Raw genomic sequence first — 21,997 nt, 5'->3', positions numbered from 1 at the left:
GTATTTGTACTGTATAAGTATACTTTGCAAAGTTTTGTTTCTAGTCTATTTAGAGAGACACGGCAAGTGATGCAAATGCAAGATGTGTTTGAGGTTACATTGACTCTCATCCTTGGCATTTCTTGGTTTGGGAGCTTTCATCTGTAGCTAGGCTTTTGGATGTCAGCGCCTAACTCGGGTAGCAGGGCTGCCTCATGCCACTGTTACAGGGGAGCTTTGAATGCATAATCAACAGCTAACTCTGAAGAAGGCATGCACTCCTGATGGTAAAGCAAGAATTCCATAGTCGCTTGTCCGTTTTCTTCTGCAGAGCAAGTGGCGTCAGAGAAGTGTTGCTGAGACCGCATGTGTAGGATGTTCCTGAGGTTCCCCTGAGTACAGAGGAGTGGTGTTGGATCATGTCATTTAGTATGTAGGTGTACAGCGTCTCAGGCACTTGTTAGGTGGCGTAAGAAACTTTGAGAACATTTGCCGAGTTGAGGCTTATCTTTTGGACCCCAACAAGCTCACTTTTTTGTTGGGTTAGTTTGAAGCGCTACTTGGTTCTTACATAGGAAAACGCATTTGTTAAATCCCGGTTAGACAAATAAGATTGACGCTTAACAAAATAGCAGGAACTTAATACATGTGTCCAAAAAGTTAATTATTTCAGTAAACATTCCAGAAGGGGGTGGGCTTAGCGTGGCTCGCTCTGGGCATTAGCCCCTCGTTTTGAGAATTAAGGCCGAACCCCCATTGCTAACGTGCACAAAGCTAAGGACCGTTCGCACACACAGCTGCACTCTTTCCTGCTTGCATTGCGTGTTAACTGCTCCCCCGGGAGTTCTTTTCAGAACTTCAACTCATCTGTGCCCGATGGACGGGATAATGAACTCAACGTAATAGGCCAGACCCAGGCGAAAGGGCAACGAGTAACGGGGGACGCAAACGTGTTGTGAAAACTCGGCCGGCCTCACTTCGCGCCGCGTTTCATAGGCACGACTAGCATGGCAGGGAAGACCCCCACTCTGAATAGAAGGTAGTACAGTACATATAATAAAGAAGCACGCCTGCTATTCCTAACATGAAAAGTGAGCTTTAAACATGATTACTAAAACGTTAAAACATATTGATGATCAAGTACATATTTAGTTGTTTTTTTAAAGTAATTCAGTTTAGTTATCTTTCATTCAAATTCATCTTTCCCACCCAGTTTACGCTCCCCATCAAAACATTTTACGTTTTAGGAAACAGAAATGAATTTAATAATCAGTAAAATGTGATATTCTTTTTTTTCCCTGTAATTCAAAATAAAAATTACTATTTGTTTTGTAGTCTGTGATGTTCTAAGTGAAATACATTTTCATTTATTCTGTCATGAGACTCTGATATCTGTAAAGAAATCCCAGAACATTTTTCTTTTTCCAACATATTTTAAGCTGAGCAGACAGAAAACTAGAGTTACAGGTAACATACGTCACACAGAGGCAGTATTGGCTGCTCACATTTAATGCGCTACTCAAGCTAATGAAATATTGACTTTTATTAAAAGTGTATGAACTAACCGTTTCAAATCTTCTGGTTTGTTCTGGATTGAGTGTGTTTTTGTGCAGATTTTAAAACACAGATATTCTTCATTTTGCCTTTGGAACTTTACTGGTAAGTGGTCTTTGCTTTTGAAGAAATGGACAAAAAGGCCTTTGCCAAATCTTGCCTGCTAGAGGTTCACCTGAGTCCTTGTTGCCTTCTCTCCGAGCTTCCCCTTGTATGCGTACCTGTATTTGCACATTGTACTCCTTCTAGAGCTCAGTGAAGCACTGAACAAGGGCTGGAGACTAGAGTTACAATTGAGGATCATTCTCCGTGAGGCAGAACAATTGTGGGTGGTGATCTCTAATGCGTAGGGATATAGTGTTGTCTGTAGATACCAGTTCTCAAATCCTCTCCGAACTGGACAGTGGTTGTGTTGATTCTAGAGCTGAATGGAATATTCTAGACCCTGTGAGGTAAAGAGTTAATGTTATAACAGTTTAATGCACATTTGCCTGAAATATTAACACAGAGTGGTATGTATTGTTTATAGTAGGGGCTGTGGGTCATAGTTGAGGTTGCATTAACAGAAATCTCTCATAGCCTGTCATTTCTTAACCACTGATTAGCATCCTGAGGCCCACACCTATCCCCATCAGGGAGGACAAGCAGGAAAAGTGATAGTGGGTTAATTATTGCAACAGAAAAACTGAGCAGCACCCACTAATAATCTGTGGTTGAGTTGGCGAACCACAGAGGAGACTTTCTCAGTAATGAAAGATGAGGCCAAGAGTAGAAGGGCCATCAGTGCTTTCATGGGTACCCAGTGGCAGTAGTGAAAACTGCAGGCGAGGTGAAGGAGCTACTGCCTAGCGAAGCAAAGGCAGCGTCACTAAAGCCTATAAGGGTTCTGGGGGCCAGTTGCATTCTACCTACATACCGGCTCAAATTATTGGCATGTAACTACCAAAGCCTGTGGAGTTGGAAAAAAACACAAAAAAAACAACACACCTCCAGCTGACTGCGGCTCTTGTGCGTCTTGTCTCAGCTCGTGGTTCATGACCTGTAAGTAAGGGCCTTGAGACCAGAAGATTCTGGGTGTACCTGGCCACTGGCCCCCAGACTCTCGCCCCCATCTGATAAACCCACTGCCTCTGGTCCTTCGACCATTGACCAGTCTGAGCGGCCTGCTACAAGTGTATTGAGACAGTGAAAATTAATTGTTGAAGATAATAAATTGAACTTTTTTTCCAAGACCATCTTTTATTTATATACCTAATAGTACATCGCTTAATAAAACATATCAAAAAGCAGAATGCTTAGCTTTACAAAAGGACCCAATATACATCATCCAGGTAGAGGTCAAGGTACCCATCTGGTATGTATTATGTTGGACAAACAGTGAGACAAGTAAAAATAAGTTTGACCTGAACACAAATCGAGCATTATACTAAAAAATGGGGGTGTGGAATTCTAGGCCTAAAACCCAGGGCATATTGTTTGCAACCAAGGGAAACCAGTTTTCCAGTTTACTTTGTCCTCCTATCAAACTTTTGTGAATTCTTTCATTGGTTTGAATCCTGGTGGGTCCACTCATTCATTTTATCAACCTCCGAAGGATAGATTGCTACTATAGAGTTGGGTAACAAAAACATCTGTATTTCATCACCAGTAGACCTTAGCTTGAACGTGCACTTTACAAATACTTATAGTAGTATGTCATGTTAAGTTTGTTTATGGAAATGTCTTCTGATTGATTGCAAATCAACACTTTTTACACCCCCTTTTTCCTTGCCCTTAAAAAAGTTATACTCCTGACCTTACCTCAGGTACAGAACAGAGATTAGAAGGGACTTGGTTGATACCCTTCAACATGCTTGTTAGTGAGGGTGCACAAACCCAGAGGACATTCCACCCCTGGAACTTCCACTTGTCACCTACTTCCTGCCCCTGTTCGAAGATGTGCAAGATTTCTGGGGAAATCGGAGCCTTGCTAGAATCAACACACTGATATAACACAAGAATATGCAATGAAAATACCATAATTTGCCACTTCACTGCATGGCAGCAAAAGGAGCAAGTCGATTTTTATACAGGGCAGGTAGGTTTTTGAAACATCATGTACTTTGGGGAAGTAGATATTTTATAGGATTCCATACCCTATCAAAAATTTGAAGTCAACCATAGCAGGATCTTGATGTTTAAATTCACAACCTACAGTAATTGAAATGTAAAACATTAAATTAAATTTGATATTATATGAGAGGCTGTGATCTAAAACAACTGTAAAACAAGAAATAAGTATATTTAATTTACACATTGGAATTGCTGACCCCAACAAGAGTAAATGAGGAAAACAATTACTGTGTCACATTTAAATGATTCTGAAACAACCTAGGTTTCGAATTACTTGTATTTGATAGAGACTTCTAGCTGCAGATTCCTTACCTTTGCGTTCTCCCCAGGCGTCAAACCTGATCCTTTAAGGAATCTGCAGCTTGATATGGTCTCTACCAGATAAGGAGTTACCAAAGGTAAGTAACTTGTCCTTTAAATAAAGCTTATTGAAAGATTTGGTTCATACTTTTTTGCAGCCAAAATCACTGTTTACAGAGTCAGTATACATTTTGTGAACAAGCAGTTATAAAATCAAGTCTTAAATGGGATTAAGGCGAATGTATATATATAATGTTTGATGGCATGTGTAGTTACAGATACACATGCTATGCACAGGTCCTGCCATCTAGTGTTGGGCGCAGAGTGTTACAAGTTGTTTTTCTTCAAAGAAGTCTTTTCGAGTCACGGGACCGAGTGACTCCTCCTTTTCGGCTCCATTGCGCATGGACATCGACTCCATCTTAGATTGTTTTCTTTCCGCCATCGGGTTCGGATGTGTTTCTTTTCACTGCGGTTGTTCGAGTCGGAAAAGTATTACAAACTCTCTCAATTTGTCGGTATTGTTTTCGATCGAGTACCATCTATCATCAACACCTTGGTACCGGCGGACACAGATCTCCACTTGCCCTTCGGGGCACCCGCACCCAACTTGGGCCTGGTCGGCCCGAACAAAAGTCTTGTCGAAGCCTCATGGACCGGACCCCGTTTAGATTCTGCCCTTGGTCAAGTATCCTTACACGGACCAACATCTAGTCTGTAACATGTGTCTATCTCCAGACCACTGAGAGGATACTTGTGAGGCCTGCAGATCTTTCCGCTCGAAAAAGACTCTGAGAGACCGAAGAGCGTGAAGGTTAGAGATGGCGTCCAGAAGCACCAAACACCTTGACGCAGAAGAAGAGGAGATGATCCACACTGCAGTTTCCGTTCAGGGGTCCGACTCCGAGGCTCGAGTCTGACAACGACCGACCGATAACAGTGGGCCAGCACGTGAGTACGCTTGCCCCGACCCAACCCAAGCCCAAATACAAGGCCTCGGGGACGCCACTGCCAGAAGGCCATGCCTCCACCCGTAAGAAAACTACCGGTGACCAAGCAACATCTTCGGCACTGAGAAAGGCCACACCAACGAGGCCTTCAGACTCGAGCCGAGGCACAGGCTCCGAAATTCTCAAGCACCGACCCATCAAGTCGAACCCCAGAAAATCCCTCTCAGAGCCGAGGCCAAGAAGTATTTCAGGCCTTTCGATCCCGAATTCGGAGGCGAAAAAACACACATACACAGAGGAGCATGGACTTTCCAAGCAATTGAAAGAAAGCCATAGATTTGCGGAAGAACTTAAGCAAATGGAGGATTTTGACAAAAAAACAGGCCAGAATCCAAATTCATAAAGACACTGGCAAAATCCACACTGCACCTCCTCTAAAAACAAAGAGGAAACTGGCCTTTCAGGAACATTTGGACACTGATCAGCCACCGGCTAAAGTGCCAAAACTGAGACAAAAATCTGAGCCTCCTCGGTTTTCACCTCACCAGTCTCCTCCTCACCTAACTCTCCCCACCTGCTACCCCCACTGCACAGTCTCCAGCACGTTCTGTACAGTCACACCAGGATGACACTGACCCATGGGACCTTTATGATGATCCCATTTCCGGCAATAGTCCAGAGTGCTATCCATCAAAGCCATCACCTCCAGAGGATAGCACCTCATAAACACAGTCTTCTAGCTAGGGCAGCGGCATTTCATAACGTAGCCATGCACACACAACCTCTTGAGGATGATTTTTTATTTAACACGTTGTCCTCAACTCACGCCGCCTACCAGAGCCTACCCATGCTTCCTGGCATGTAAAAACATGCACATCAAATCTTCCAGAAACCAGTTAAAGCAAGAGCAATTACTCCAAGGGTAGAAAAGAAATATAAGCCGCCTCCTTCTGACCCAGCTTTTATTACCCAACAGCTACCCCCAGATTCCGTAGTGGTCAGCGCAGCAAGAAAGAGGGCTAACTCCCAGTCCTCTGGGGACGCACCCCCTCCAGATAAGGAAAACAAAAAATGTGATGCTGCGGGTAAAAGGGTGGCATCACAGGCAGCTAATCAATGGCGTATAGCCAATTCCCAGGCGCTAATGGCCAGATACGACAGGGCCCACTGGGATGAGATAAAAGACATTATCCAGCATCTCCCCAAAGATCAACAGAAAAGAGCCCAGTAAGTAGTAGAGGAGGGACAGGCAATTACCAATAATCAAATCAGGTCAGCTGACACAGCAGCAAGAACTATTAATACTGCTGTCACCATTAGGCGACACGCATGGCTTAGGTCGTCAGGCTTTAAACCTGAAATTCAGCGGGCTGTTCTGAACATGCCTTTTAACGAACACCAACTATTTGGCACACAGGTTGATACAGCGATTGACAAAAAGGAAAAAAGACGCCAACACTGCCAAATCTATGGGGGCGCTTTACTCCACTCATTTCGAAAGCCTCAATACAGGGCAGGCTTTAGACCCCAACCATCTGAGCCATCTACCTCCCAATCCAAACCCTCTTACCAGATACAATACCAGAGAGGGGGGTTTCGGGGAACCTACAGAGGACAATTTCCCAGATCTAGAGGAAAATATCAGCCCTCAAAGCAACCCACGCATACCAAACAGTGACTTCATCCACATCTTCCCTCACCACACTTCCCCTGTGGGAGGAAGACTACAAAAGTTCCACTCCCACTGGTTACTCATCACAACAAACAATTGGGTCTTATCCATTATCCAACATGGTTACTGCATACAGGGAGTGCAGAATTATTAGGCAAGTTGTATTTTTGAGGATTAATTTTATTATTGAACAACAACCATGTTCTCAATGAACCCAAAAAACTCATTAATATCAAAACTGAATATTTTTGGAAGTAGTTTTTAGTTTGTTTTTAGTTTTAGCTATGTTAGGGGGATATCTGTGTGTGCAGGTGACTATCACTGTGCATAATTATTAGGCAACTTAACAAAAAAAAATATATACCCATTTCAATTATTTATCATTACCAGTGAAACCAATATAACATCTCATCATTCACAAATATACATTTCTGACATTCAAAAACAAAACAAAAACAAATCAGTGACCAATATAGCCACCTATCTTTGCAAGGACACTCAAAAGCCTGCCATCCATGGATTCTGTCAGTGTTTTGATCTGTTCACCATCAACATTGCGTGCAGCAGCAACCACAGCCTCCCAGACACTGTTCAGAGAGGTGTACTGTTTTCCCTCCTTGTAAATCTCACATTTGATGATGGACCACAGGTTCTCAATGGGGTTCAGATCAGGTGAACAAGGAGGCCATGTCATTAGATTTCCTTCTTTTATACCCTTTCTTGCCAGCCACGCTGTGGAGTACTTGGACGCGTGTGATGGAGCATTGTCCTGCATGAAAATCATGTTTTTCTTGAAGGATGCAGACTTCTTCCTGTACCACTGCTTGAAGAAGGTGTCTTCCAGGAACTGGCAGTAGGACTGGGAGTTGAGCTTGACTCCATCCTCAACCCGAAAAGGCCCCACAAGCTCATCTTTGATGATACCAGCCCAAACCAGTACTCCACCTCCACCTTGCTGGCGTCTGAGTCGGACTGGAGCTCTCTGCCCTTTACCAATCCAGCCACGGGCCCATCCATCTGACCCATCAAGACTCACTCTCATTTCATCAGTCCATAAAACCTTAGAAAAATCAGTCTTGAGATATTTCTTGGCCCAGTCTTGACGTTTCAGCTTGTGTGTCTTGTTCAGTGGTGGTCGTCTTTCAGCCTTTCTTACCTTGGCCATGTCTCTGAGTATTGCACACCTTGTGCTTTTGGGCACTCCAGTGATGTTGCAGCTCTGAAATATGGCCAAACTGGTGGCAAGTGGCATCGTGGCAGCTGCACGCTTGACTTTTCTCAGTTCATGGGCAGTTATTTTGCGCCTTGGTTTTTCCACACGCTTCTTGCGACCCTGTTGACTATTTTGAATGAAACGCTTGATTGTTCGATGATCACGCTTCAGAAGCTTTGCAATTTTAAGAGTGCTGCATCCCTCTGCAAGATATCTCACTATTTTTGACTTTTCTGAGCCTGTCAAGTCCTTCTTTTGACCCATTTTGCCAAAGGAAAGGAAGTTGCCTAATAATTATGCACACCTGATATAGGGTGTTGATGTCATTAGACCACACCCCTTCTCATTACAGAGATGCACATCACCTAATATGCTTAATTGGTAGTAGGCTTTCGAGCCTATACAGCTTGGAGTAAGACAACATGCATAAAGAGGATGATGTGGTCAAAATACTCATTTGCCTAATAATTCTGCACTCCCTGTAGAGTTCGCACAAACTCCTCCAGATATATCTCCAAAACCACACAAACTCTCATCTCAACACATTTCATTGTTGCAAACAGAGGTACAGGCACTATTACTCAAACAAGCCATAGAGCTTGTGCCACATCATCAAAAAGGAACAGGGGTTTACTCCCTGTATTTCCTCATTCCCCAAAAAGACAAAACATTGAGACCAATACTAGATCTCAGAACTCTCAATCTTTACATCCTATCAGAACACTTTCACATGGTAACACTACAGGATGTAGTCCCACTGTTACAACAACATGATTTTATGGCAACACTGGATCTAAAAGATGCGTATTTTCACATAACCATCCATCCAGCGCACAGAAAATATCGCAGATTTGTAATACAAGGAAAATATTACCTGTTCAAAGTGTTACCTTTCGGGATAACAACAGCTCCCAGACTATTTACAAAATGCCTTGCTGTAGTCGCAGGATACATAAGAAGACAACATATCTATGTCTTTCCATATCTCGACGACTGGCTAATAAAAGCCAACAGTCAAACACAGTGCCAATATACACGTTATGTAATAAACACCCTACACACACAAGGGTTCTCAATAAAGTACCAAAAATCGCACATACAACCAGCGCAAATTCAACAGTATTTAGGAACCACGTTAAACACCCAAAGAGCACTTGCAAGCCCAAGTCCCCAAAGGGTACAATTGTTCCACAACATATTGCCAAAAATCCAGCCAAACCAACAGTACACAGTCAAATTTGTCATGAAATTGTGGCAAGATGGCATCATGCATCACCATTGTCCCAAACGCAAGATTAAACATGCGGCCCTTACTACAGTGCCTTGCAAAACAATGGCCACAAGCACACGGTCAACTTCAAGATCTAGTGTTGATAGACCGCCAAACACACATCTCGCTTCATTGGTGGAATTCCACCAATTTAAACAAAGGGCGGCCATTTCAAGACCCTGTGCCTCACGGCATTCTTACAACAGATGCCTCAATGATTGGATGGGGAGCACATCTCAACAATCACAACATTCAGGGACAATGGGATACCAAACAAAAACAACTTCACATAAATCACTTAGTACTGCTAGCAGTATTCCTAGCACTAAAAGCTTTTCAACCTCTTCTTGTTCTCAAACGCATTCTCATCAAAACAGACAATATGACGACAATGTACTACTTGAACAAACAAGGAGGAACCCACTAATCACAACTTTGCCTTCTAGCACAAAAAAATTGGCATTGGGCAATTCACAACAGCATTCACCCTGTAGCTCAGTATATTCCAGGGATTCACAATTAATTAGCAGACGGCCTCAGCCGGGATCATCAGCAAACACACGAGTGGGAAATTCACCCCCAAGTGCTTCACAAATACTTTCGCCAGTGGGGAACACCAGACAGATCTATTCGCCACCAGCCAGAACGCAAAATGTCAAAACTTCGCATCCAGGTACCCACACCCTCGATCCAAGGGCAATGCTCTATGGAGCAACTGGTCAGGGATATTTGCTTACGCTTTTCTCCCTCTCCCACTCATTCCATTTCTGGTCAACAAACTGCGTCAAAACAAACTCATACTTATAGCACCAACGTGGGCAAGTCAACCATGGTACACAACATTGTTAGACCTATCACTAGTACCACACATCAAACTACCAAACAGGCCGGATCTGTTGACACAAAACAAACAACTGATCAGGCACCCCAATCCAGCAATACTCAATCTGGCTCCTGAAGTCTTAAAGTTTGGATATCTACATCTTACACCAGATTGTATGGAAGTAATCAAACAAGCAAGAAAACACACTAACGGGCAGTGTTATGCAAACAAATGGAAAATGTTTGTCTTTTACTGCCAATCCAAACACATAACACCCCTTGCCGCATCAATACAGGACATTGTGAGTTATTTATTTCATCTACAAAAAGCTAAATTAGCTTTTTCATCCATTAAAATACATCTCACTGCTATTTCAGCTTATTTTCCAAAATATACAAAACAAGTCTCTATTTAGAGTGCCTGTCATCAAAGCCTTCATGGAAGGTCTAAAACGTATCATACCTCCAAGAACACCACCAGTACCTTCATGAAATCTCAATATTGTACTCACACGACTCATGGGTCCACCGTTTGAACCGTTGCATTCGTGTCAAATTCAATTTCTAAGATGCAAGGTAGCATTCCTCGTTGCAATCACTTCATTACGAAGAGTTAGGAAAATACAAGCATTCACTATTGAACAACCCTTTATACAAGTACACAAACATAAGGTTGGACTTCGCAAAACCCCCAAATTCCTACCTAAAGTCATCTCACCGTTTCATTTAAATCAAACTTCCAGTCTTCTTCCCACAGCCAGACTCAGTAGCAGAAAGAGTGCTCCATACATTAGATATTAAAAGAGCTTTAATGTATTACATTGACAGAACAAAATCATTCAGAAAGACTAAACAGCTGTTTGTCGCATTCCAAAATCCCCATACTGGTAATCCTATCTCAAAACAAGACATATGGATAGTAAAGTGCATCCAAACCTATTACCTAAAGGCTAAAAGACCGCTATTAGTATCACCAAAAGCACATTCCACCAGGAAGAAAGGAGCAACAATGGCATTTCTAGGAAATATCCCAATGACAGAAATCTGTAAAGCAGCCACTTGGTAAACACCCCATACATTTACCAAGCATTACTGTGTAGATGTGTTAGCAACACAACAAGCCACAGTAGGACAGGCTGTACTAAGAACACTATTTCAAACAACTTCAACTCCTACAGGCTGACCACCGCTTATGGGAGGAGAACTGCTTTGTAGTCTATGCATAGCACGTGTATCTGCAGCTACACATGCCATTGAACAGAAAATGTCACCTACCCAGTGTACACCTGTTCGTGGCATGTTCCGCTGCAGATTCACATGCTCCCTACCTCCTCCTCGGGAGCCTGTAGCCGTTTAAGTTACACTTCAATTTGTACATATGTATATATATCTCTATTCCATTGCATGGACATCTCTTTCTTTACACTCTATCACTCCTACCTTACTCTCTGCGGGAAAACACTCTAAGATGGAGTCGATGCCCATGCGCAGTGGAGCCGAAGAGGAGGAGTCACTCGATCCCGTGACTCGAAAAGACTTCTTCGAAGAAAAACAACTTGTAACACTCCGAGCCCAACCCTAGATGGCAGGACCTGACATGCCACAAACAGATGTACACTGGGTAAGTGCCATTTTCCATATATATTTACATATGAGCACGTTCCGATATGATGTTTGACAGTGTTCACAGATTTACAAACAGGATGCTCCTGAATAACTGTTCCAGTTTATTAGTGGATGTATGAATATACGTAAATGAAAAAGAAAAAAAAACGTGTCCAGTAAAATGGCCTCGTTGAATAAACACACTTAATGAAGGTTGCAGTAAGCGCTTATGTTCAAAAGACTTAAGAATTGGGACTAGATTTTAGGGACAGTTGAATGTGAACAAGGTAATCTCTGGACAATTAATGTGTCAATACTCAGTCTACCCAGTTGACAGTACTATTTATTGATGGTATAATTGCTCTTGTTAGTCGCAGAGCAGAGAAAAAAGTACATCTCAGCCCATGAAAAATCCTAAAAATGTTACCAGACCTGCAGATCTAGTGTCCTGAATATTCTGCTTAACCTGACTGTGATGCACCTGACCCATAAACTGGTCTCAAATTGTGTGATCCTAGGCAAATATTTTATTGCACCGAGTCTCCTTATTCTTCATTGTCAAAGATGAGAGCACCTTCAAATATGCGAGTTCAGCTTGTCTGCTGTACAAAAATTGGTTTGTTTGATTTAATAAACTTGTCCACTGAAAGGGTGCACATGGCCCCATACCTGCCTTTTAGGCCCGATTTATAATTTGACGGTTGGAATAATATCCGCTGGCCTGGTGGGAGACTTAACGTCCACCAGGCCGAGACTACTCTGTCTACCAAATTTAGAAATGTATCACCAAACTGGTTGGCCTTTATAAAGCATTAGCAGGAACAACTGTCACAGCAGTTCCTGTCAATACTTTTTGAAGTTTGATGCACGACACCATCAACAGGAGAGAGCCTTCTATCAAATGGTTTTCTTGTTTATTTTCAAAAAGAAAACCCCGAAGTGGGATTTTCTTTTTGAAAATTCAAAAGAAAATGCTCCCCTCTTCTGTGGTGAGGGGAGCGTTTAGCAGTTTTCAGTGACAACTGACCTCTTATTCCCCACATCTAAATTAGCTGGGCTGAATTAGAGGTCTGCCTCAGAAGGTCGCTACTAGGTAGCACTGTTGGATGGATTTAATCATGGTGGACACGGAGTAGTTCCTACTGTGATTAAGCCAAAGGTCCTCCCACATTTAAATCTTGTGGGCAGACCACAGTCTCTGTGGTATGGATAATCCAGTGGTGTTGCAAAAGAGTATTCATACCGCCAAGATCTAAAGCAGGCCCTAACCTAAATTCACTAATAGCACTGTCATCAGGGTGGGGGCAGGAATGTTTCTCAGTTCACATTTAAAAATTCAATTTTAATAAATATATTACTAAAGCATGTTGTGTTTATGCACTGCCATTTACAGAATGCAACAATAGAAAGCACATTTCCATTGAAAAGGCCACAAACCTTCCCACTAATATGCAGTGTTATTGCTACAATTATATAGTGAACAAACTGTGTGTAAATTGGGTTTCAAGAAATGTTCATCATTTTCACAACACCTAGTAAAGTGTTTTAATGTGTTTTCCATATAGCATCCCCATTTACTTTCTTAGCTTCCCAAGTTAGGCATCAACAACCAAATACTGGCTTAGTTTTAATTCATTCTCACATTCCGTCCCCAGGCAACCTATGTGTCCCTTTTGAGGCAAAACTTTAAAGCCTTGTTCTCCGGCATCCTACAGTGTTCATTGTTGAACCCTACATTGTTTACCATTTATGCTTTTCACTGGCCAGGATCATCAATTATTTTGGGCCTAGGTTTGCATTGTATGCTGGTGAAACCCAGAAGTTGCACAAACTTGCTGATGATATACAACAGAGACAAACTAACCTTTGAGTTTGTTTCTAAGAGGTTACATGTAGGATGCAATCTTAACTGGTTTGAGCTCAATTCAGAGAAGACCAAGATTTTAAAAGTAGGTTTTCTCCCTCCTCAATCTGGTCATCAGTCGGTTGGCCCTCTGAGTTTGCAGCCACTAAAATGCTCTGCAATCTAGGAGTTAATTTAGCTAAAACTGTTACCTTTGCTCTCCCGATCCCCCCAAGTCTCAAACAGCTGGTTCTACTACATCACACTTTAGAGCAAGATCATCTTTCTTCGCCCTCAAATTCAGGAAATTCATGGGTCAGTTAGTCATTTTCTCCCACATAAATTAATTCAACTCTTCTTACTGTGGCCTCCTTGACTACCTTCTTTCTCAACTGAAAATTGTACGAATTCTGCAGTTCATCATACCTGAAATCTTGCTTGTCATTCATCCGCTTCTCATCTTATTGCCACACTTCACTGCCCTCCTATTTCACAGAGCACCCTAGATGGACTAATGAGGTTCAGTCTCATACTTAGCATGTTTTGCAGGGTTTGACACATGGTTGCCCCTTCCCCTGGTACTCTTTGCTTTCATGATACAGCCACTGGTGGCACTCATCCAGCAGAATGAGAAGATCAGTGACACTAGTCTAAGCCAGGATGAATTTAAGTTTATCATGTATCCAGCTCTCATGCCATTAATGGAAAAGGTAGGCAGGTATAGAGATATTGGGCTTCAAAATATAATTAAAAATGTATACATCTGTAAAGAGGTAGATTTATCCAGAAGATTTCCATTAGATTGACCTCACAGTCAGTAATGTACTTAAGGATCCAATTTATCCTCACTGTTAATTGACTCCCTCAGCTTAACCACTTCTCAAGTATGGGAGAACCAGCATAAAGTCCAGAAATGTCACATGGACACCTGCTTGTAGCTGTGCAGGACTGCAGCCATCAAGATGGCATTGTTCATGAGACTGCTTAGACAGCTTAGACAATTAACTCATTAACAGAATAATAGATGTATATAAATGAAGAAGCAACATTTAAAAAAATTTTTTTTAAATGCTCTGTAATTGTGAAGGAGTTTGAAATTGTAAGCCAAAAATTAAGTTGGTTTCCTCCGACTGATTAATGGCAGAAGTGCCAGTGCATCAAACAGAAAACAGTATGGCCGATCAGTGGCTTAAATTGAATTTAGAACAGTTCCAACCTTCCTAATGAAATGTTCACCTTTTTTATATTTGTTTGTGAAATAACATATGCCATCATTTGTATATTTATTTGATGAATACTTGTTTCGTTATTTTTGTGTATTGTTTTGGGGTTCAAATCATCAAATTTGCTTACGCCGTGGTCCCCATTTTCTCATATTGACTCCATGGGGTCTCCGGATTCCAGTAATGATTTAATGGGGGTCCCAGGGTATCAATGATTAAGGAAAGGGTCCACAGGAGTCAAAAGGTTAAGAACCACTGATTTAAACCAGACCTGAAGAGGGAAGTCCGTTCACTAAAATGATGCCAGGTCCTTAATTTAAGGAATATAAAGCAACTACTTTTTGACTAGTTGGACTTCAGCAGGGAGCCCTGTAGTTAAGTGTTGGCTCCAGTGCTGTGATTTTTTGTAAATCATAAATTGTGGCACAGTAGTGGATGTACATTTGCTGATGGCCTTGTCTGGACAGTGGAGCTTAGTTGTATCTTGGGTAGTGTTATGATCCGAAACACGAACACGTTATGCCAGCACACAATATTTATTGTATCTGCCTGCAGCTCCTTCATCTACATCCTAACCTAACTGATACTAATACAGCTGCTAAGCGTTGAACATCAACTTTCTACCATTGGTGCCAAAGTGACTATGACTTCATTCACACCATAGTTGCATTGCTACATGTATTGTTTTGGGTGTCCTGTGAGAGGATGCTTCTCCCCATCTTGGCATGTTGGTTTAAGAATATTGCATGACTCTGAGTGTTCTACTATGGACAGTTTGAATCCCAGCCTAGCAGAGCTAAAGACATCTAAAGCGCCTGATATAGTTTCTTTACTGTTGTGCTAAGTACACCCTTAAGATATTTTTGACACCTGATGAACAAAGAAACATAAGTGTAAGAGCAGCATTTGGACAATGTGTTATCACACAGGCTACCTTAAGGCAGTGTACATGTTTACTGTGATAATGTAGTATATTTCAATTACAGTCAGTACATGAAATTAAAAAAAAACGTATATTAAGGGAAAATACATCTTCACAAGAATAACCCATGTATAATATCTTAGTAAACATCATGAACTACTCAACGGGTCATGAATTACCAAATATGTTAACAATTAGAGCAAGTATGGTAGAAATATTTGTCATATTCAACATACAAATCTAATATTTATGTATGCAAGCTTGGATAAATAACTTGTCTTTGAGAAGAAAAGTACTAAATACATAAGTACTAAACAACTTTCGTCTGTCCTATCTCTGTACATTAGTAACATGTCTATAAAATGCCACCAAATCACTTAATTTTAATTCTGATTCTTAAATTTAGAATGGTGAGCACCCTTGTTAACAGTTAAGTCATGCTGTATAGTCAGTAGTTGGTAGAAAAATATGTATCGTTTGGGCTTATTTGTGAAAAGAAGATGAGTTGAAATTATGCCAGTCTAATTGAAATGCTTTCTTTGGAGCACTGAGTTTCCAAGATGCCTGTATTGAAATAATTTGACTTTTTGGAAGCGAAAGGAAACGGCTGAGCATGCTTCAGTGCTCTGAGATGAATCGCGCTCACCCATGGCTGGTTTCTCTTCCACCCAGATACTTCTTCGGCTTCGGAAGATGAGGGCTCGCTCCGGCGCCAGGCTGCCCTCACTGCAGTACTGACCCAAAGTTTACAAAACACGGAGTCATGGATAAACCGCTCTATCCAGGGATCTTCCACGTCCTCGTCGGCATCTTCAACTCTTTCCCACGGGGAGGTGAAGGGGACCAGTGGTTCGTTGGCAGATGTGCTGTCCTGCACTCAGCCTGGTAATGCATGTCTGTGTGGTGTGTTATTGTAGAAATATTGCACAAGAAGAAACCCAGTGAGACAGATCTTCTTAGACATTCAAAAAGTACATGTTTGCCACACCATTGTGCATTGATTGTGTACCTTGAAGACAGCAGCACGTCAGAAGAATGATTTGATTAAAAGTGACTATGAACCCTCAGTGGGTTAATGCAGGGATCTTTGTGTAACCGGTAGATACAAATCTTTGCGTCTCACATCCGGCTTACCTCTTTTCACAGCTAATAAAACAACGACCTTTCGAGCTACACACTTAACGTACTGAATTACCCCAACACTAATAACTGTTGTTATTTCTCAGTTAACAAGCGCTCATTTTGTTAAACTACTGAGGATGAGTGGCAGAGACTACTCGTGCGATTTCGAATCAGGGGATTGTGTGATTTTGTGTTCGTGTTTGCGGTGCATCTGTTAGCACGTCATTAACATTACCTGTCCAATATTAACTCCTTTTATTGACTTTGTTGACAGTATTAAGGAAATGGACGGTAGCAGTAGCAGACCATAGTTTGCCACGTTTTGGGGTAGCAAATAGGTCTGGCGACACTGCAATATATTTTTTTTATTTGTTGACTTAGTTTTGGTGTTGCAAACACATGTAATAAACATTAAAAGGTCAAGGTTGGTTGCATATGTTAGCAAAAACAATGGGGAAAAATGAGACCGCAATAAGAAACTAAAAACGCATGAAATTAAATCAAAAGCAAAAATTGGTCCACTGGCCTTGGAGCCGAAGTGGACTACTTCTCAGGGGGATAGGTACTTGTGAACAAGCAAAATGTCCTCACTAACAGTGAAGGGAGTCAGTAGTTGAAGTGTAATGACCCTTTAGCCCATGCTGTGGTCGACTGAAACAAAATGCGAATGACATTTCAATAATCCAGTGAATGAAGAAGGCTGAAGGAAAACCCTTTATGTATGTATGTGTACATTTTATGAATATTCGTAAAGCATGAGACTTTGGAACAACTGAATCTGTCTCTGGGGCCGACCTAAAAAGACTTACATTATTAGTGGGTCTCTGGAAAAGTGTATAGGTTCTATTTATTAAAATTGAGGCACTTCAGTGACACGTGAGTTGTGAACCAGGTTTAACCCATTCTTCAGTATTATTAGGTTTTGTAGTTCTAAGCACGAGGTTAATGAAAGCCTGTTTTCCCCAAAGTATCTAATAATGAAAGGAATTTAGTGATTCTAACCAAGTACACGACTTAAAAAAACAAACCTGCAACTTTATATTTTTCCACTTTATCCTGGCGGTGGGAACGGATCACATTTTTGTACTGAGCATAAATCCCTCTCGCTGAGCCTCTGTGCCGATTCTTGGGTGTTTTAAAAATGTCTTGCTTTCACAAGGGTGGCGAAGGCACCGAGGAACAGACATGGAAAAGCCAACATGCCCCCTTTCAAAGATCCCCCCCATGCCAGACATGAAGGGCTAGGAAAGGGAATCAATTATAGCCTTCATCTTAAAAAGTGAACTAAAAGCACAGGTTTGCCAAAGCAAGCGGTATGAGCTAATATTATGTAAAATAACCTGGAACGTAACAGTTCGACTGAAGGTTTTTCTACTCCGTTTCCAGTTGACTTCATAATATAAAGCAATATAATGAAGCACAAATAGGTGCTAAATGTATCAGTAGGTGACTCGAACCAATGCTTCATTTGTAAAATAATAAGTGCCAGCGCTCTTGTCAAGAGGCCACTAAAGCTTGCACCACCCATTGCCCCCACCAGCTCTGTAAATGGCAGTACCAACACAACTAATCTTCACCCTCCTACAAGTGTGACAATTCAGACTTTTAATATGTATTACAAATGACTACTACTGGCTGCCCAGGCTATTCTTATCGCTTTGCTTGGTAGACATTAGTTATTTTAATGTATTTTTAATTATTAAACAACTGTTGGGGTGCTCATCACAAAATTAAGCAAACACCACCACCACGTGGCTGTCTGTCATTAAGTTCTGGTGTTGACAATACAATGCGGTGCTGAGCACCAGAAACCAATAGCTCAAATGAATCACTGAATCGAACAAAACAATGGCGATACCCAGTGCTTTAAATGGTCAGGTACTGTCCGGTACTCAGTACCTGCACTTTTGTAGTGTGAAAGGGTGCCCTGCTGCAATACGTTACAATGGATGAGTACCAGCACTTCTCAGGAGCAAACAAGTACTCTAAATGGAGAGTACCTGTACTTATATTTTTTCCATTTATAGCACTGCTAATACCAATAAAATATACTCTTAAAAACGGCCTTACTATTTCCATAGCAGTGTATCCATTCTTTTCTTGGTAAATTTTGTAAAATTTACCAAGTAAGGAGTTCAACCAGTGTGTAGGAGAGGGATTGGAAGGCTACTTCATCATCAAGAACAGTCTACCCACATTTGCTAAAATTCTATTTTTCCATTTTCTGCATTAATTCTGGAACAAAATCTCAAACCTACAAAGTAAATTTTTAGGTTATGGAAATATGTTCTTTCCTTCTGTCTTTTTGCAGTTAATTATTTATTAGAAAAACGCACTTCAGTGTTCGCACTAAGACAAATGTAAAAGTCTGCAAAATGGCATTTCAATTCAAATAGTTGAATTCAAATCATATTTTAAATATTATTTCTGTAAAAGATTGACTGTTCTAATTTCGTTGCTCTTGGAGAGGAGTTCCCCAGCTTTGATTGCATCACAACATTACTGCTCTAGTAGGTTTTCTTGGTACAGGTGGGGGACCGCATCGATACCCACAAACAAAAACCAGTTCACACTGGTTTTCCCTCTATGATCCACTACTTGGAGCAACATACTTTATGTTCACAGTAAACAAAGCAGACAGAAACCTTCCTGCGATAGAGAATATAACAATTCTCAGGCCGTATTTATTCACAACCATATAAACACGACATAAAAATATCATCATATGTACAGTATTTCTTTTCATCCTTAAATTTCCATAATTATTTACAATATACATCTCAAATCTTAAAAAGGAGTCATGGTTGTCCACCCACCAGGCACCTGTGGCATCGTCTGTAAACTGGGGGCCGTGTTTCCCCCAAAACCAATTACGCTTCACAAGGCGAGACTCACCTGCCCCCTCAAGATAGAGGGGGCGCGGGCCAGCATGAAAACTGTCCCCCAATCCAACCATGCCAGAGCCAACCCTAAGCAAGGGATCCCCCCTGGCACCCAATGGGAATGATACTGGGCAACCGGGCCATACCTTGGTCCCCTGGCGCAGTCTCATCCCCCCAAATTAAACAATTCCAGGGCCATGTAATGGAGTACCGTGGGGGGTGCAATGGACATTCGCGGTAGCGGTCATCCCAAGCCCCTTTCCTAAACCCACAGCACCGCCACCCTGGTTTGAGACAACAAGCTCATGATACCGTCTTGAGTTCGCCTGCACTAGTATTCTTGATGCCAAGGTTATCCACCTGTTTTTTGCCAAAACATGACTCCTTCCCTCCCACAGGCCTGGTTGGTTTCCCGACCAACCAGGCCTCCCCCTGAGGACAATAAGCTCAGTTCTGAGAGAGACACTGTATTGAAAATGCTATCAGGTTCTCAACACACACAGTATGACCACCATCTGACAGGTGAACTCCATCTTCATGAAACATTGCCTCCCCTTGTAGGCACCCATGCCCAACAGTCCTTAGCGCTGATGTGTTCAAAAGCTGTTTCATGCGGCTGTTCAGCCGTCTGGCTGATTCATTAAGGGTCTTCGCTGAGCGCCCCGACCTCCAAATCCGCCTAGGAATAATATGGGACCATGCAATGACAGCCCCTGGACACCGCTTTGCTAACCAGGAGATCTCGACCATTAAGTCCTCAAAAACTGATCTCCTCCCGATTGTTGCCAGATCGTTGCCTCCCACGTGAAGGATGATGAGCGCTGGCGGCGGCAGCCGCCGTCGCAGAACCTCCTCGATGAGCTGGCGAAGACCGTCAAGGCGCAGACCCCCTCTCGCTATGCAAAGAAACCGGAGACCTGCATCCTGTGCCCGACTGCGATACAAGTTGAAGAATGGCCGCGCCCGACGCACAAAGGAATGCCCAATAACCCAAACACTGGCGGGAGCCATGTGCCCAATGGTAAACTGAGAGATCCTGAGAACAGAAAGAAAAACCGTTACACATGAGTGTCAAAAAGGTGTTCCTAGATCATATGGAGGCGTACATAGCGTTTATAGCAATCCGACTTCCACCTCCCAATCCCTTTTACCGTCTCTGTATTGAGCCCTGCCCCTGCTGCCGATGTTGCTGCCCCTATCCTAAAGGAATGGGCAGTAAATTTGCCATGCATGCCAATTGCCAGTAAGGCTTTCTGCAATACTTGGGAAAACTGATACTGAATCTGCAGGTACTTGTTAACTGCACGTACTGGGCAACCACTGAAGTCACCAGCCCTCCCCAGTATTAACTGTTCACCCCTTCCTGCCTGGTCTGTCTTGGACCGTGGTATAGTAATTACCAAATCCCCCCCCTTTCCAGAAAACATGAGACACCAACATTCCGCCGTGAATGTCCTGCTTAGACCTGGCCACAAGCTCTGAGACTCGAAAGGCTCCGTAAAAGGCAAGCGCGAAAGCTGCTGAGAATAGAGTGGACTCAAAATCTGAGTCACAGATCCCAGTCAGGGCCCCCAAGATCTTTACCAGCTTGTCCACGTCAATGGGGCGCCGCTGGTCAGGGATCGACCCTTCCAACCTTTCCCATCCCTTGAGTGCCTGTCTGATAAGAAAAGATCGAGAATGGTCAGCCCCGCCCACTAGTTTGATAAAAAAGGCTACAGCTGAGATGTGACGTCTGGCACTCGCAGCAGATTTTCCCTGCCTTCGCAAAAGCTCAAGAAATCCCAACCAACTACTCAAGGAACCAGGCTGCGCCAAGGGGTCGGCAGATGTGTGAGTTATATATTTATGAAATGCATTCTCATATGCCCTTCTTGTTTTTGGTGCTAGGCTGGCTGCCACTAGATCCGCCAAGGGTGAGTTCCAAGATTCCACAGCTGTCCCGGGAAATATGTGGGCTCCAACTCAGCCCCTGGGTGGAACTGCCGAAAATCCTGTAACTTGAAACGAGACAATGCATCAGCTGCGTTATTAAAAATTCCTGGTACATGTTTTGCCTGAAAAAGAATGTTATTCTGCCATCAGATCAACACTAACTCCTTCAACAGTCTTAACACCCTTCTGCACTTTGCATGTTGAAAGTTAATGCTTTGTACCACTGCCATGTTGTCAGACCAAAAAACCACAGATTGATTGCGAAGATGATCCACCCATATGTGTAGTGCAACCACTATGGGAAATAACTCAAGGAAGGTGATGTTCTTAACTAACCCGGATGACTCCCAAGCGTGAGGCCAGGCCTGAGCACACCACCTGGTACCTAAAATGGCCCCGAAACCACTACTACCCGCTGAGTCAGTAAATAAACCGATTTCCTGATTGGACCGCCGAGGGGCTGGCCATACCACTGACCCATTGAAATCCTGGAGGAAAGCCAACCAAATCCTTAGATCCTGCCTTACTTCAGCAGACAACCGCGTCTTATGGTGCTTCTCTTTTAAGCCAGACATAGACTGAGCAATAGAGCG

General features: G+C 42.5%; 1 protein-coding gene across 1 annotated transcript in view; it reads left to right on the top strand.

Moving 5' to 3' along the window:
* The window catches only part of DIP2B (disco interacting protein 2 homolog B), a 738,038-nt gene that overhangs the window by 312,551 nt on the left and 403,490 nt on the right, over positions 1-21,997 (top strand). Inside the window, exon 5 of the mRNA XM_069230866.1 lies at positions 16,138-16,350. Within this exon, the coding sequence (XP_069086967.1) occupies positions 16,138-16,350 (213 nt within the window). The remainder of the gene's footprint in view (positions 1-16,137; positions 16,351-21,997) is intronic.

The sequence above is a fragment of the Pleurodeles waltl genome, chromosome 4_2 (genome assembly GCF_031143425.1).
Source record: "Pleurodeles waltl isolate 20211129_DDA chromosome 4_2, aPleWal1.hap1.20221129, whole genome shotgun sequence".
Taxonomy (NCBI): domain Eukaryota; kingdom Metazoa; phylum Chordata; class Amphibia; order Caudata; family Salamandridae; genus Pleurodeles; species Pleurodeles waltl.
This window is presented reverse-complemented; position numbering and strand designations above follow the sequence as displayed.